At 38.6% G+C, this 11,383-nt stretch overlaps 1 protein-coding gene across 2 annotated transcripts in view; it reads right to left on the bottom strand.

The window, feature by feature from the left end:
* Positions 1–2,487: 2,487 nt before the first annotated feature.
* MYO10 (myosin X) overlaps positions 2,488–11,383 on the bottom strand; it is a 155,461-nt gene continuing 146,565 nt past the window's right edge. For both annotated transcript variants that reach the window (XM_071736643.1, XM_071736642.1), the window contains 9 exons: positions 11,174–11,331; positions 9,798–9,921; positions 8,864–9,161; positions 8,080–8,287; positions 7,297–7,433; positions 6,179–6,299; positions 4,749–5,201; positions 4,184–4,375; positions 2,488–3,908 (listed from right to left, as the gene is read on the bottom strand). In XM_071736643.1, the coding sequence (XP_071592744.1) occupies positions 3,798–3,908; positions 4,184–4,375; positions 4,749–5,201; positions 6,179–6,299; positions 7,297–7,433; positions 8,080–8,287; positions 8,864–9,161; positions 9,798–9,921; positions 11,174–11,331 (1,802 nt within the window). In that variant the 3' untranslated portion in view covers positions 2,488–3,797. The remainder of the gene's footprint in view (positions 3,909–4,183; positions 4,376–4,748; positions 5,202–6,178; positions 6,300–7,296; positions 7,434–8,079; positions 8,288–8,863; positions 9,162–9,797; positions 9,922–11,173; positions 11,332–11,383) is intronic.

Raw genomic sequence — 11,383 nt, 5'->3', positions numbered from 1 at the left:
TTGTGATATGAGGTAAACCAACATTATTAACCCAGTAGTTTGAGAAATAGGAGTAGCTTGATAGTTCCATCAACCTACTGCAAATGCCTGTCTCCAGTCTCACCCACCTTGCAGCTCTGTATATATCTGTCTGAAAGTACAGTTGTACCACAAACCAGCTGGTAGCTGTATTCCTGTATCTGATGGAGTAAAATGCAGTGGGTTTCTAGGGCTGGGAACCATGCAGAGTTATTTATAGTCAGGACAGTACTGTCATATTTGGTTGGCACGTTTCTGTACTTCGTTCACAGAGCAGTAGAGTATCTGGAGTGCATGTGCTGTAAGCAATAGTCTGTCAGCACTGAAGAAGCTGTTACTGTTTTACCCAAGTTGCTATAAAATGGATTTTTGCCAGTGTGACTTGCAGCACTGCAGCGTGTCTGTGTTAGGTCTTTGTACTGGTGCAGACCTGTGTGTACCTGTTATAGCTGCATGCCTCAGAAATGTGGGACTTGAAACCTCAGTTTCTGATGCAACACTTTTTAGGTGAAGCAATTTCCTCTGCATAACTTGTGTAATTAAGTTTATTAAGAATTCTGGCACCCTGACAAATGTGTACTACAAGGCACAGAGAAGTGCTAGGCTAATGCCTGAGGAAATGGGTGGAACTGAAGCACGGCCAGCTTTATAACGTGCTAAGAAGGTGATATACAATTTCATTTCCACTGCAGCTGCCATCTAGTCATAGGTTAGACAGCATAGCTTCTGCCCTGCCTTATGCTGGCATCATGCCCACCAAGTGGGCTCCCATGGCTTTTCCCACTTTGGCTGTATTTCTCTAGGCCTGGCAAGCTGCTGTTCCCCACCAAGGGTTTTTGTCAGGGTGGATGTAACTGCCTGTGAGAGGTGGGGCTCCCGAAGCACCCAGCATGGAGTGAGTGGCAGTGCTGCTATCAGGGCCAGTCCTGAGGGCAGGGACCAGTGGCTCCATCACAGCCTGGAGGTGGGAGCTAGGCAATGGGGCAGGCATGGCTGCTTTTCATTCTTTCAGAAAATACACAATAGGTTCAGTTCTGGAAGACCACAATATGTGGAGCAGAATTGTCCTTCTCTCTCTTGGAATCAAACAAGATGTGGTGGTCCTCCTAGAACCCGTAACACCTTTAAATGATAATGATTAGCTCTTGGTGATGTCTGATGCACTCAACCCACAGACTGTAGCACTTGCAATATAATGGCTTGTACAGATTTACTCTTTATTTTATAAGTAGTGGTAAGCTTCTACAGCGTTCTTTTGAAAATAGAAACCTATATTTCAGAACATGAATGAAAATTAAAATGTATTCTGATTTGTGATTAGAATTCCTTTCTTCAGATACACTCAAATGTCACTGGAACAGACCAGACCATAGGCAGGAGAGAATTTCTGGGTCTAGCAAGAAATTTCATGAAATTTCATGTATTCTTAGAATAATCTTTTGCTGAAGCAAAATAATTTTCAAGGACAGGCAATATCAATATCAATTTTAAAATATTTTATAAATTAAGGAACACTGTTCTTACTTGTAAACCCAAGTAAATCTACTATGCAGTATTTATTGTGATAAACTGAGCATTCTTTCTTGTAAGTATCAATAACTATGAAGTTTTTATTTGCCTCAACAGAATTAATATTTGCATGGCAGGCTGGCAGAATTGGCATGAATGAAGAGAAGCTCATAGAGGTAGTGACAGACACTTCTGTGCATGGACCAAGGACAAACATCCTTTCTAATGGCTGATAGCATCCAGAGGTCAGACAGTAGGTAAATGAATTGGGACTGGAGAAACAGTATCAGCTTCTCAAGATTGTGACCCCAAACAAGACTGCATATTAATTTTTTTTTTTTTTTTTTTGACCAACCAGTGATGATGACATGTAAATAGCTTCTTTGAACATTTACAAACTGCACATAGACAAAACTGAACCTTATGTAAGTTCACCTTTGATGGGAGGGTGGGGGCATGAAATAAGTACTGTTATTTAGCAAGTGTTTATGCTCAGGGACTGAAGGGCGGTGTCACCGATGGAGTGACTGAAAGTATCTCTCCATTGGAGCAGCGTGGAGGATTTCTCACGGTGAGCATTGTAGTCTACAAAGGCTATGTACACTTAGGAGGGTGGTGCATGCTGCACTGCTTTGCAGTGGTAGTAAAAGTAAGTCATCTTACATCGGTGCTACACAAATAGCAAAAGCTTTACTTGCACAATACTTGTGGAGTAGAGTTGCTCTTCACTCTTTCCCCTCTATACTGATGGTGTAACTGACACCAAATACATGATCAAGGAGGTAGTTATGATCACAGAGGGAAACCTGCCCCATTAGCAATATGTAGCACGTGCACCTTTCCAAGCAAAAGCATAACATATAGCACCTACACTTTGTTCTTGGCTTGGCTCCCGAGAAGACACATGAAATGAGCGCTTTGCTGCAAATGCAGCTCAGTATGAAGTGGAAACAGAGCACATCACATATATTTTCTTTATTGCTGGACTATTTTTTTTTAATAAGTAGGCATGATTCCTTAAAGGTTGAGGTTTTTAATAACAGTAAGGTTTTTCATGTTTCTTTTTTTTTTACTGTGGACAAAAAGATACCTTTGATCAAGCTTTTGCCTTATATTACAGTATTTCTGTACAAAAATAGAAGTCCAAAATCAGCTTGTTATTAGCTGATACTCCCCAGTTTATTTACAGGGTACTGTCAAGAACCTTCATCAGGCAACCAGGTAAAATAGAGAACTCTGTACTAAAACAGTTGCATTGTAGAACTTTTGCTTTCTTTAGTCAACTCTAAGGGGCTCTGACCTTTGGCAGTCAGTCTGGGTTGGAGAGTCCAGCCAGAATTATAAAAGAATGATGTCTTTAAAAGAAAAAAAAAATTAAAAACTTAAGATGACATTATAGAATATTGAATTGATAACTGTTTTCCATATTAGGGTAGTCTATAAATATTCTCAGCTACATCCTTATAATACAGCAGATACAAAATGCAAACTTCTGCTACTTATATGGCAATACATATTTGCAATAGTAAAATCAGTGTATGAAAAATTTGGAATTTACTTGTTAATAAAACTGCTTATAAAGTAGCCATACAGTTGTAACAACTATAACTCTGAACTATTAAAATGTACAGAAAGACTGTTTACACCATTGCACACTTATTCCCTTTGCTTCAGAAGATTTGTGATTTACAGAATAAAATTAATCTAATTTTACTGTGAGCTCAAATATGAATGCACAATGTGCACATCCATGGAAGCAAGGGGAAACAAAAAGTTGGCGTCCACCAAGAAAGCTGCCAGCAGCTCTCCAAAAAAATATACCTTGCTCTTCTTCCCTCCCCATTCCAACACATATACAGGCCAGTAGATTAGTGCAGAATGGATGAATATAACTTTTTTTTCAGTGTTCTGGAAGGACAAAAAATATCCTATTGACTTTATCTGCAATTTTAGGTCAATACAAGTTGGATTGAATGTTGAAAGGCACTTACTTATTACTGCTTGCATTGCAGTGGATCAAGTCTTAAGGCATTTGTTACTTCAACTGAAAATAATGCTTTGGAAAGTTTTGAATGAGCCAGCAGTTCTAGTATGTGACTGATTTTTCCCTCCCCACCCTGTGGTCTTTCTAAAACAATATTTGAAGATATTTTCCATGGAAACTCTTGTTCTGGGTTTGCTTGTCAACAGATGTGATCGGTATCATCAGGTTGTTTTGAGGCCAAGCAGTGATATGTTCTATTTGGAGCACAGTGGAACTGGTTTTGTTTTCACCTGGAGCTGCCCTGACTTCCATGACTACTCACTGATCGAGAGGTGCTGTAGCGTTTTTTCACGATCATACTGATGTAAGCTTTCATCAGCTTTGCAATGTCAACCACCTGCCAAAAGAGTACAAAGAGCAAAGTTCTTAATAAGGTGACAGGTGTGATTGTCTTTCTATGCTAACAATATAAAATTGATGAGCTTTCAGCAAAACACTTCTGTGGTTAAACAAATAAATATACTTAGCACTTCTGTTCATCTCACTACTTCCCTTCAGCTTTACAGGGGTCTTGAATAAATCTGTAACATTTGTTGCAATTACTGAAATGACTAAGTAGCCTGGCTATCGGAACAGGAACACCACAGTAACAAAATTCTTTCTTGCTCTTACCTTGCTAGTTTCAAAAAGCAGTTCTCTCTCATCCACCACAATCTTGTAGGTATTGGCAAGTGGTGCACCAAATGACAAGATATGTTCATACTGAAACACCTCCAGAGGCTTTCCTTCCCCACGCTTGTAGACAGAAACTGCATCAGCACTGACTCCAAGCCACAACTCCTGTGGGAATCCCCCTTCTTTACACTAGAGGAAAAAATGTAAATTAACAGCAAAGGGAACAGAGAGATCTACACAACACTTACTGTTAAGGTTCTTGTCTGTAACAGTTTTTTTTAAAAATGTATATATTGCTTGTAGTGCATATTGCTGTGTTCTTTTTAATGTAGCCTTTTACAGTCTCCAACTTGTTTGCAGTTCATTGGGCTTGCATTCTGTCCCTCTGTATCGTGCATTTAGCTGCAGTGCTTGCTAACAGGGGTATACTTTTAATATCTAATTTTATTACATCACCTGTCTGAGCACTGTGGTACTGTATTTATGGTTCCACTACTCTTTAATGAAATCAGCCTCTATACAGTATAAAGTGTAGTTTCTGTGTTCAGAGGGTCCTACTCACCTCTACGTCGAAGAGTGTTGAGCCATATCCGGGCCATTCCTTAATCAAAGCCATATACTTTGCCATAGCCTGCTCCTGGTTCATCCTCTGGAGTTTTTTCCATTTGTCAAGAATACTAGTCCTGCAAGCTGAGATTTCTTCTTTGACCCACATGTCTAACATCTGGTCCTCCTCAACCTTCTGTTTGCTGACAGAGCCACTGCGAAAACTCCTCCGCAATGTCCCTTCGAGGAAGCTGGCTCGTTTCTTCTCAGCCTTCTCTGCTGCAGTGAATGTTTTGGTGGACTGTGTGATCCGAGACTTCAGCTTTTGCAAGGGATAGACTTCCTCCATTTCTGGTACAGTGGTATGCAGAGTGTAATCTCCCTGAAGGTACTGAAGACGCAAAGCTGCAAGGACCTGGAGGGTTTCTTCAGGAGCAGGATAGTGTCCCCTGATCACTGCTTCATGAGCCTATCGAGGGGAAAAAGGTAGCTTTTAATGTACAAACCGGTCTTCGAAAAGACTAAGAGAGAAATGGGAAGTGGATTTACTGCCAGGTAAATGCAGGATTTGAAATAAATAATCCATTAAATACATCAGATACATCAACGAATACCTCGGCTGATGTTAAACTGGATAAGATGGGGTTTACCAGAACTGCAAGGCAATTGAGGAACTCGATAAACAGGAATTACTGTTACTAGTACAGCTTTTACTGAATTTGCCTATTTAAGAGCAACTGAATTACTAAAAAGGAAAATAAAATGTAAAGGGGAGAAAATCAGGATCTAAAAATATGACTGGGAGGAAGCCATCTATGTTCAAGTGAATTAGGAAGAAATGGGCATCTGCTTTTGCTTACTGTTAGCAAGAGTCTGGCTATGAAAAATGACAATTCCATCTATAGAAGCAAAGCTCTAAGACAGCTTTGTAATAAACCTCACTGAGGGGAAACAGTAATACTATCTTCAGTGGGTCCCAGATAAAGTTAGTAAATATTTATGTATTATAGTGGCCTGTGGCAACAGAGATGAGATTCAGAACCAAGAAGACTCTTCAAATCTTAGCTTTTTGCACACCCAGTCAAACCTTTGGAATGTGCAGCAGGTAGAATTTTTTTTTTTTCTCATATGACACTAGTACAGGGAAAAAAATTGCACAACTGGGTCTAAGGTGGATAAAATAAGACAATACTTGCTTTTTTAAACCTATACATAAAGGAATTCATAAGTAATGCAGAAGTAAGAACATTTGTAAGAATAGGTAAATCATGTGAGCCTCATTTATGTCAGGATAAGCCTATTTTTACCACTGATAGGCTTTCTTTGCACTTGATGCTCAAGTAGTAGTGCATTCAGAAGGAGAATCAAAACTCTTCCCACGCTGACTAGATCTTGTATTTTTTTCCTCCTGTTTAAATTGTTCCAAAATAGAATCTCGTTCTTTACCTGCTCAAACATAAAGGCAAATTCCACGCTATCTTTTGGGACGTTTTCTGTGTCCAGAAAGCAGTAGAGCTTGAAGTAGAACTTCCAGTGCATCTCCCCAGCTTCAGCAGTGGCAGCAAGCCTGCACAGGTGTGTGAGAGGGAGAGAAATCAGATCTGTGAAATCAAACTCCTTTCTAAATTGACATCTGAGGAATCCAAAGGAGGCATCAGCTAAATTTTATTTTTTTAGACCTGCTATTAATATGGTACTGTTGACAGGAGCTAATTGTTTTCAGCAGTATATCTGACTGATGTAGTATATGTCTGATATATATACATGTATATATATATATAATGATATGTATGTCAAGTATACCGATATATGTGTATATACCTACATACATCTGTGTGTGTATTTAGAGCCTAGAGGAAAAGTGAGGACTTAAAAATGTTGACTTATTTCTCAGTCAACTGTTTCTAACCCTGTCTCTTAATAAAATTCTTTGTGGCTCAGTCAGGTGTTAATAAAAGCAATAGTATTAAGTCCTATTGTAAAATGCAACTATGCAACACTTCAGACATTCCCTTCCCCTCCACCCCCCATAATTATCTGTATAAAGGAAGCTGATAGCCATGCATATAACATAAGGATGACCAACAGGTATTTAGGCTTGCATTACATTTTATCACTACTGCTATGGGTGGTTTCAATTTTATTGGTATGAAGAATGTTGTGAGCAATACTGTGATGACTTCCACAGAACATTAGGCAATAAGTAATAATATGGCAATAAGCAATAAAATGGCTATGACTGCCTGGAGTTCAGTTCTCCTAGTACTGGAGCAGCTACAATGCTAGTAATGGTGGAAAAAAAAACTTTAGTAATGGAAAGGAAAATGTAAGAAATATTATTCTATGCATGTCAAAAGACAGGGGAAAGCCAAACACAAGTGAATAGGTTGCTCACTAATTCCTTTAAAGAAAAAAAATAAATGTGCTTTTGTTCCAAAAAAATGACCATGTGTGCAATTTACATGCATCATCACAAGCAAGAGAAAGAAAATTGAGCATTATTGATATTGGAAATTTAATTGCTACTTATTAGAGTTGTGAGAGAGAAGGAGAGGTGCACTCACTTTTCAAACTTTGCCAACACATCAGCCACAATAGTTCTGCTTTCAATCGCTTTATCAGTAGTTCCATTGTATTCAAACAAAGCAAACATATTTCTGCTATCCTCCATGGCCAGCCCACGAATTAACTTCTCAACCACCTAATGAAAAATGGCATATGAAAAAAACATAGAGTGGAAAAGCTGCATGACAGGTAAGAAAAATAACGGGAATAAACTTTAAAGCTAGGCTTTACATATAGGCTAAAAATATTGCTAAGATATTCTCATCAGAAGCATTAATTGTTGTCTAATTCCACTTTTAATTTTTAGACTAAATACATGTATGTGACATCACTTGGCCAGATATAACCGCTTTATTTTACCAGCTCAGCAAGAGTTTTCCAGCTTTAAGAAGCAACTTGGCTGTCATACACATCAATATCTACTGAAATTATTTCAGTAATGCCTCTACTGAGTTGCTTAGTCTTTCCTGTAATTATTCCTGTGAAAGGGAAATACAATTCTGAAATCCTCTGCAGAATAAAGACAGCTTTTATAGCAGGGATTTCTTCAGAACAGGGTTTGGGGCTGAAGGGGACAGTTCTGTAAGACTTCCCTCCCCCCTCAAAGAAGAAACTGATATATAATCCCCCATCACTTCTGTCCTGGTTTGGACCAGGATAAAAGTAATTTTCTGTCTTGTAATTTTGCTTTCAGCTAAGTTTCTTCACTACTGCTGGCTGGAACTAGCACATGAGGGGGCACACTGATTTTGTGCTAAAGCTGTTCTGTCACCATTTCTCACCTCTCCTGCTGTAGTGTGCGAGTTGATTGTAATCTTACAGGAGCCCCCACCATGGCAATAAACTGTGGATGTCATTTCCTGCCTGCTGATCAGAGCTTCTATTTCATCCCGGGATGGCACAAACTCTCTGCATTTGGTTTTCTTCAGAGATTCGTAAGTAAAAAGTGCGTATTTCTCCATTTCAGTTCCAGGAAACTGGTCACGAACCCTGTGAGACAAACATTGCTACTTTAATCTGCCAGTCTGTGAAACAGGAAGTTTAGTTATTTGAGAGTGGATTTCTTCTCTGAAAATAATTATATATGCAGTCAGCTGGTCAATTGACACATCCCAAGTTTATTTTCACTGTCCAGGGAAATGTTCTAACTTGTGATTCATTGTGGGGCAACTTTGATGACTTCATAATTTTTTTCTACAAACCCAATGGAAAGCTAAAGCTGAACTGCCTTTGTAGCATTAACTACCAGAATCTTGTAATGACTCAGAATTGAGAGCAAGATAATTTTAAAAGTTTTCTTGTAATCACCTCCCCTTCTTGTCAATGACGGTTGTTGAATGTTAACAAATGATGCATTCTGTTTGGTGGGATTTTACTTGATTCTTCAAATGAGAATAATTCCACCTAGATCAAACATTTTTCTTACTTATATAGATTAATTGTTTGGCATAACCAGTTCACTTAGAATGCATCTTTACGATGCTCAAACACTGGTACAAGTTGTAGGGAGGAAAACACTGAATGAAGGAATGGTTTTCCTTGGTGTAGTAGTTCAAAGTTTCTCACCTTTTGAGATGGAACTTGAGATATTTGAGGATGCTGCGACTGGGCAGAAACGTGCAGCTCATGCAGGTGAGTATTTGCCAACTATACAGGTTGCCCACACTCCCAGGGTTAGGCACTTTATTGGTCTGCTTGATGAGCTGACAGTAGAGCTCATCTCGAAGAGGTCGTAAATCATGTCCTGTTTGGAGGATACCTTGGATTATAGGGATGGGATCAGACATAGATTCGAGCTGCTGTAAAGAATTAAATATCTTGATGGCTTCATCCTGCAGAGTTGTGTAGCCTTTGTCTTTCAGCACTACACAAGAAAAACAGGGGAAAAAGCTGCTTAGACTGAGATATGAAAGAAAAAGCATTCAGGTTTAAAACGGGAATTGCTTCATGTTATTCTGTGATCCTTATTATGTGGGATATTAGAATTGATCTTTTCCATTTCAAATGTATGATGCAAAACACTTTTATGAGTTATTTTGTTATTGATATTTGATCTGAATTTAATGAAATCCCATCACAATGCTTCTCATCACAATTGATGAAACTTGTGGCTGCTGCAGCTGTCCTTATGAGGTAGGAAGAAGCAAAAATTTTAGCAGGACAATATGATTCAAGGAGGCTAAATGTATTTAGTTTAGTAGCTTATTTCAGTGCAAGATTTTTCAAACTCAGTGGTCTTAAGTGTGTTGGTGAGGGCAACAAACTTGTATTACATCAGAAATAGCAACCTTGTTTTCTGTAACACCTGTGCAGGAGCACCACAAGACCATGGCTCTATACTAGACTGCTGCTCTCTGCCTCCCAAAAGATATTAGGGAAACATTGCTTTTTGTATTAAATATATATCTATTTTGCCTACCATTATTTCACTGACTAACATCTCGCACCCTCTGGTTTAGTCTTTCATAGGGAAAAGTGCTGCTTTGACTGAAAAACTTACAGTTCAGGTTGATGTCCCCATATGGCAGTGGCAGTAATGGCGAGTGCAATGGATGATGTGTGTAACGAAGAATGGGATTTCTCTTATAGATCTGTTCAACCACATCAGCATTCAGGCAGTTTTCCTATTGGGGTGAGAAAAAGGCAGGATTTGGGATCAAGCATTAACACGAATGCAACGTTTTGTGCCTGTAGGTTGGCTGTGAAGAAATGTAACCAGTGTGACCAACACTATTTGGTGCTAAATCCAGTTGTGGGTACTGTGGCTGCCATGGCATTCTGCAGGCTATGAATGCTCAGTATCTTCTAACCTCAGGCCTTGCATAAGCTTACTTTATCTGAGAAGTAAAAAACAAGCCACAGCAGAGCTGTAGGAGACAAAAATGAAGTCTTATGATCTTTTGAAATATTTTCATTTTAGAATAATTTCTACCCCCAGTATTGCATAACTGGAATTAAGAAACCAGTATTCAACTTTATACTTCTCCAGCATAACAAATTTGTCTTTCCAGTTAGAACCTACAGGAGCTACAGTAACAAAATACTCCAGAAAAACTGTTGCTGTGAACCTGATGCACCTACTCTGACATCTAACTACTGTTTTGACAGTTTGACAGATGCGTGACCACTATTTTCCACCAGTCCTGAACATCCACATATTTCTGCTGTTTTGAAGAACAGCCTTCATAATTTTGGAATTTAGGACTTGATTTTTTTTTTTTGTTTTTTTTTGTGTGTGTGTGTGTGTCTGAGAATCACCATCCACTCTCCTGAAAGCAGATTAGCAAAATCTCCAGAAGGATGTTCCCTGGCTATGCATGCAATGTCTCCAACTGAACCACAAGGCAGTAAGAATTAACGGAGTTTTCATCATGCAGACATGAGACATTGAAACTGTGCTATATAAAAAATAATATATAATATAAATAATAATAATATAAATATAAAAAATATAATATAATATATAAAAAAAAAATTAAAAAATCACATAGTCCACATCCTGGTGTGTTGCTCACAATGGACATAGCCAAGCAGGTCTGCTGCTAACTCATAAACCCACACTCTGCGCTGCACTGGTACAGCAACATCTGTCAAGTTACGCAAACCAGTAAAACTTGTAACTGTTTTAATGGATAAAAGTTATCCCTTTTGCCCTCCAAGTCATACTGCATACTTTGCTCTTTCATTGTTTTGATACAAATTCCTTTATCAGGTCAGTGAATACATTCAGGTTCCATAATTTCAGTCCATGTCACCGTGTGATTAAAACTCAGTTTTCTGCTGTATTGCCCAAATCATTTATGTTGGCAAAACCAACATAAAAAAGATTAAAGCAACCATTCTTTGCAACCTTATGTCCCCTGTTTATGTGCTTACCTTAATATCCTGAATGAGCTGCTGAGTTGGAGTATCAATAGGTGCTTTAGTGTCAATCACGTTCTGGATGGCACTTGACCAGCGGGTCGCCTCATTGAGCAATTTTGTATAGAGACGGTAACAATGTTTGCGTCCATACACAGTTACATTCCAATAACCTAGCACAACAGTAAAAAAATAAATAACTATAGATGCTCTATTTATAAAAAT

This window comes from Heliangelus exortis, chromosome 2, assembly GCF_036169615.1.
Source record: "Heliangelus exortis chromosome 2, bHelExo1.hap1, whole genome shotgun sequence".
NCBI classification, from domain to species: Eukaryota; Metazoa; Chordata; class Aves; order Apodiformes; family Trochilidae; genus Heliangelus; species Heliangelus exortis.
The sequence above is the reverse complement of the archived record's forward strand: the minus strand, read 5'-3'. Positions and strand labels throughout refer to the sequence as shown.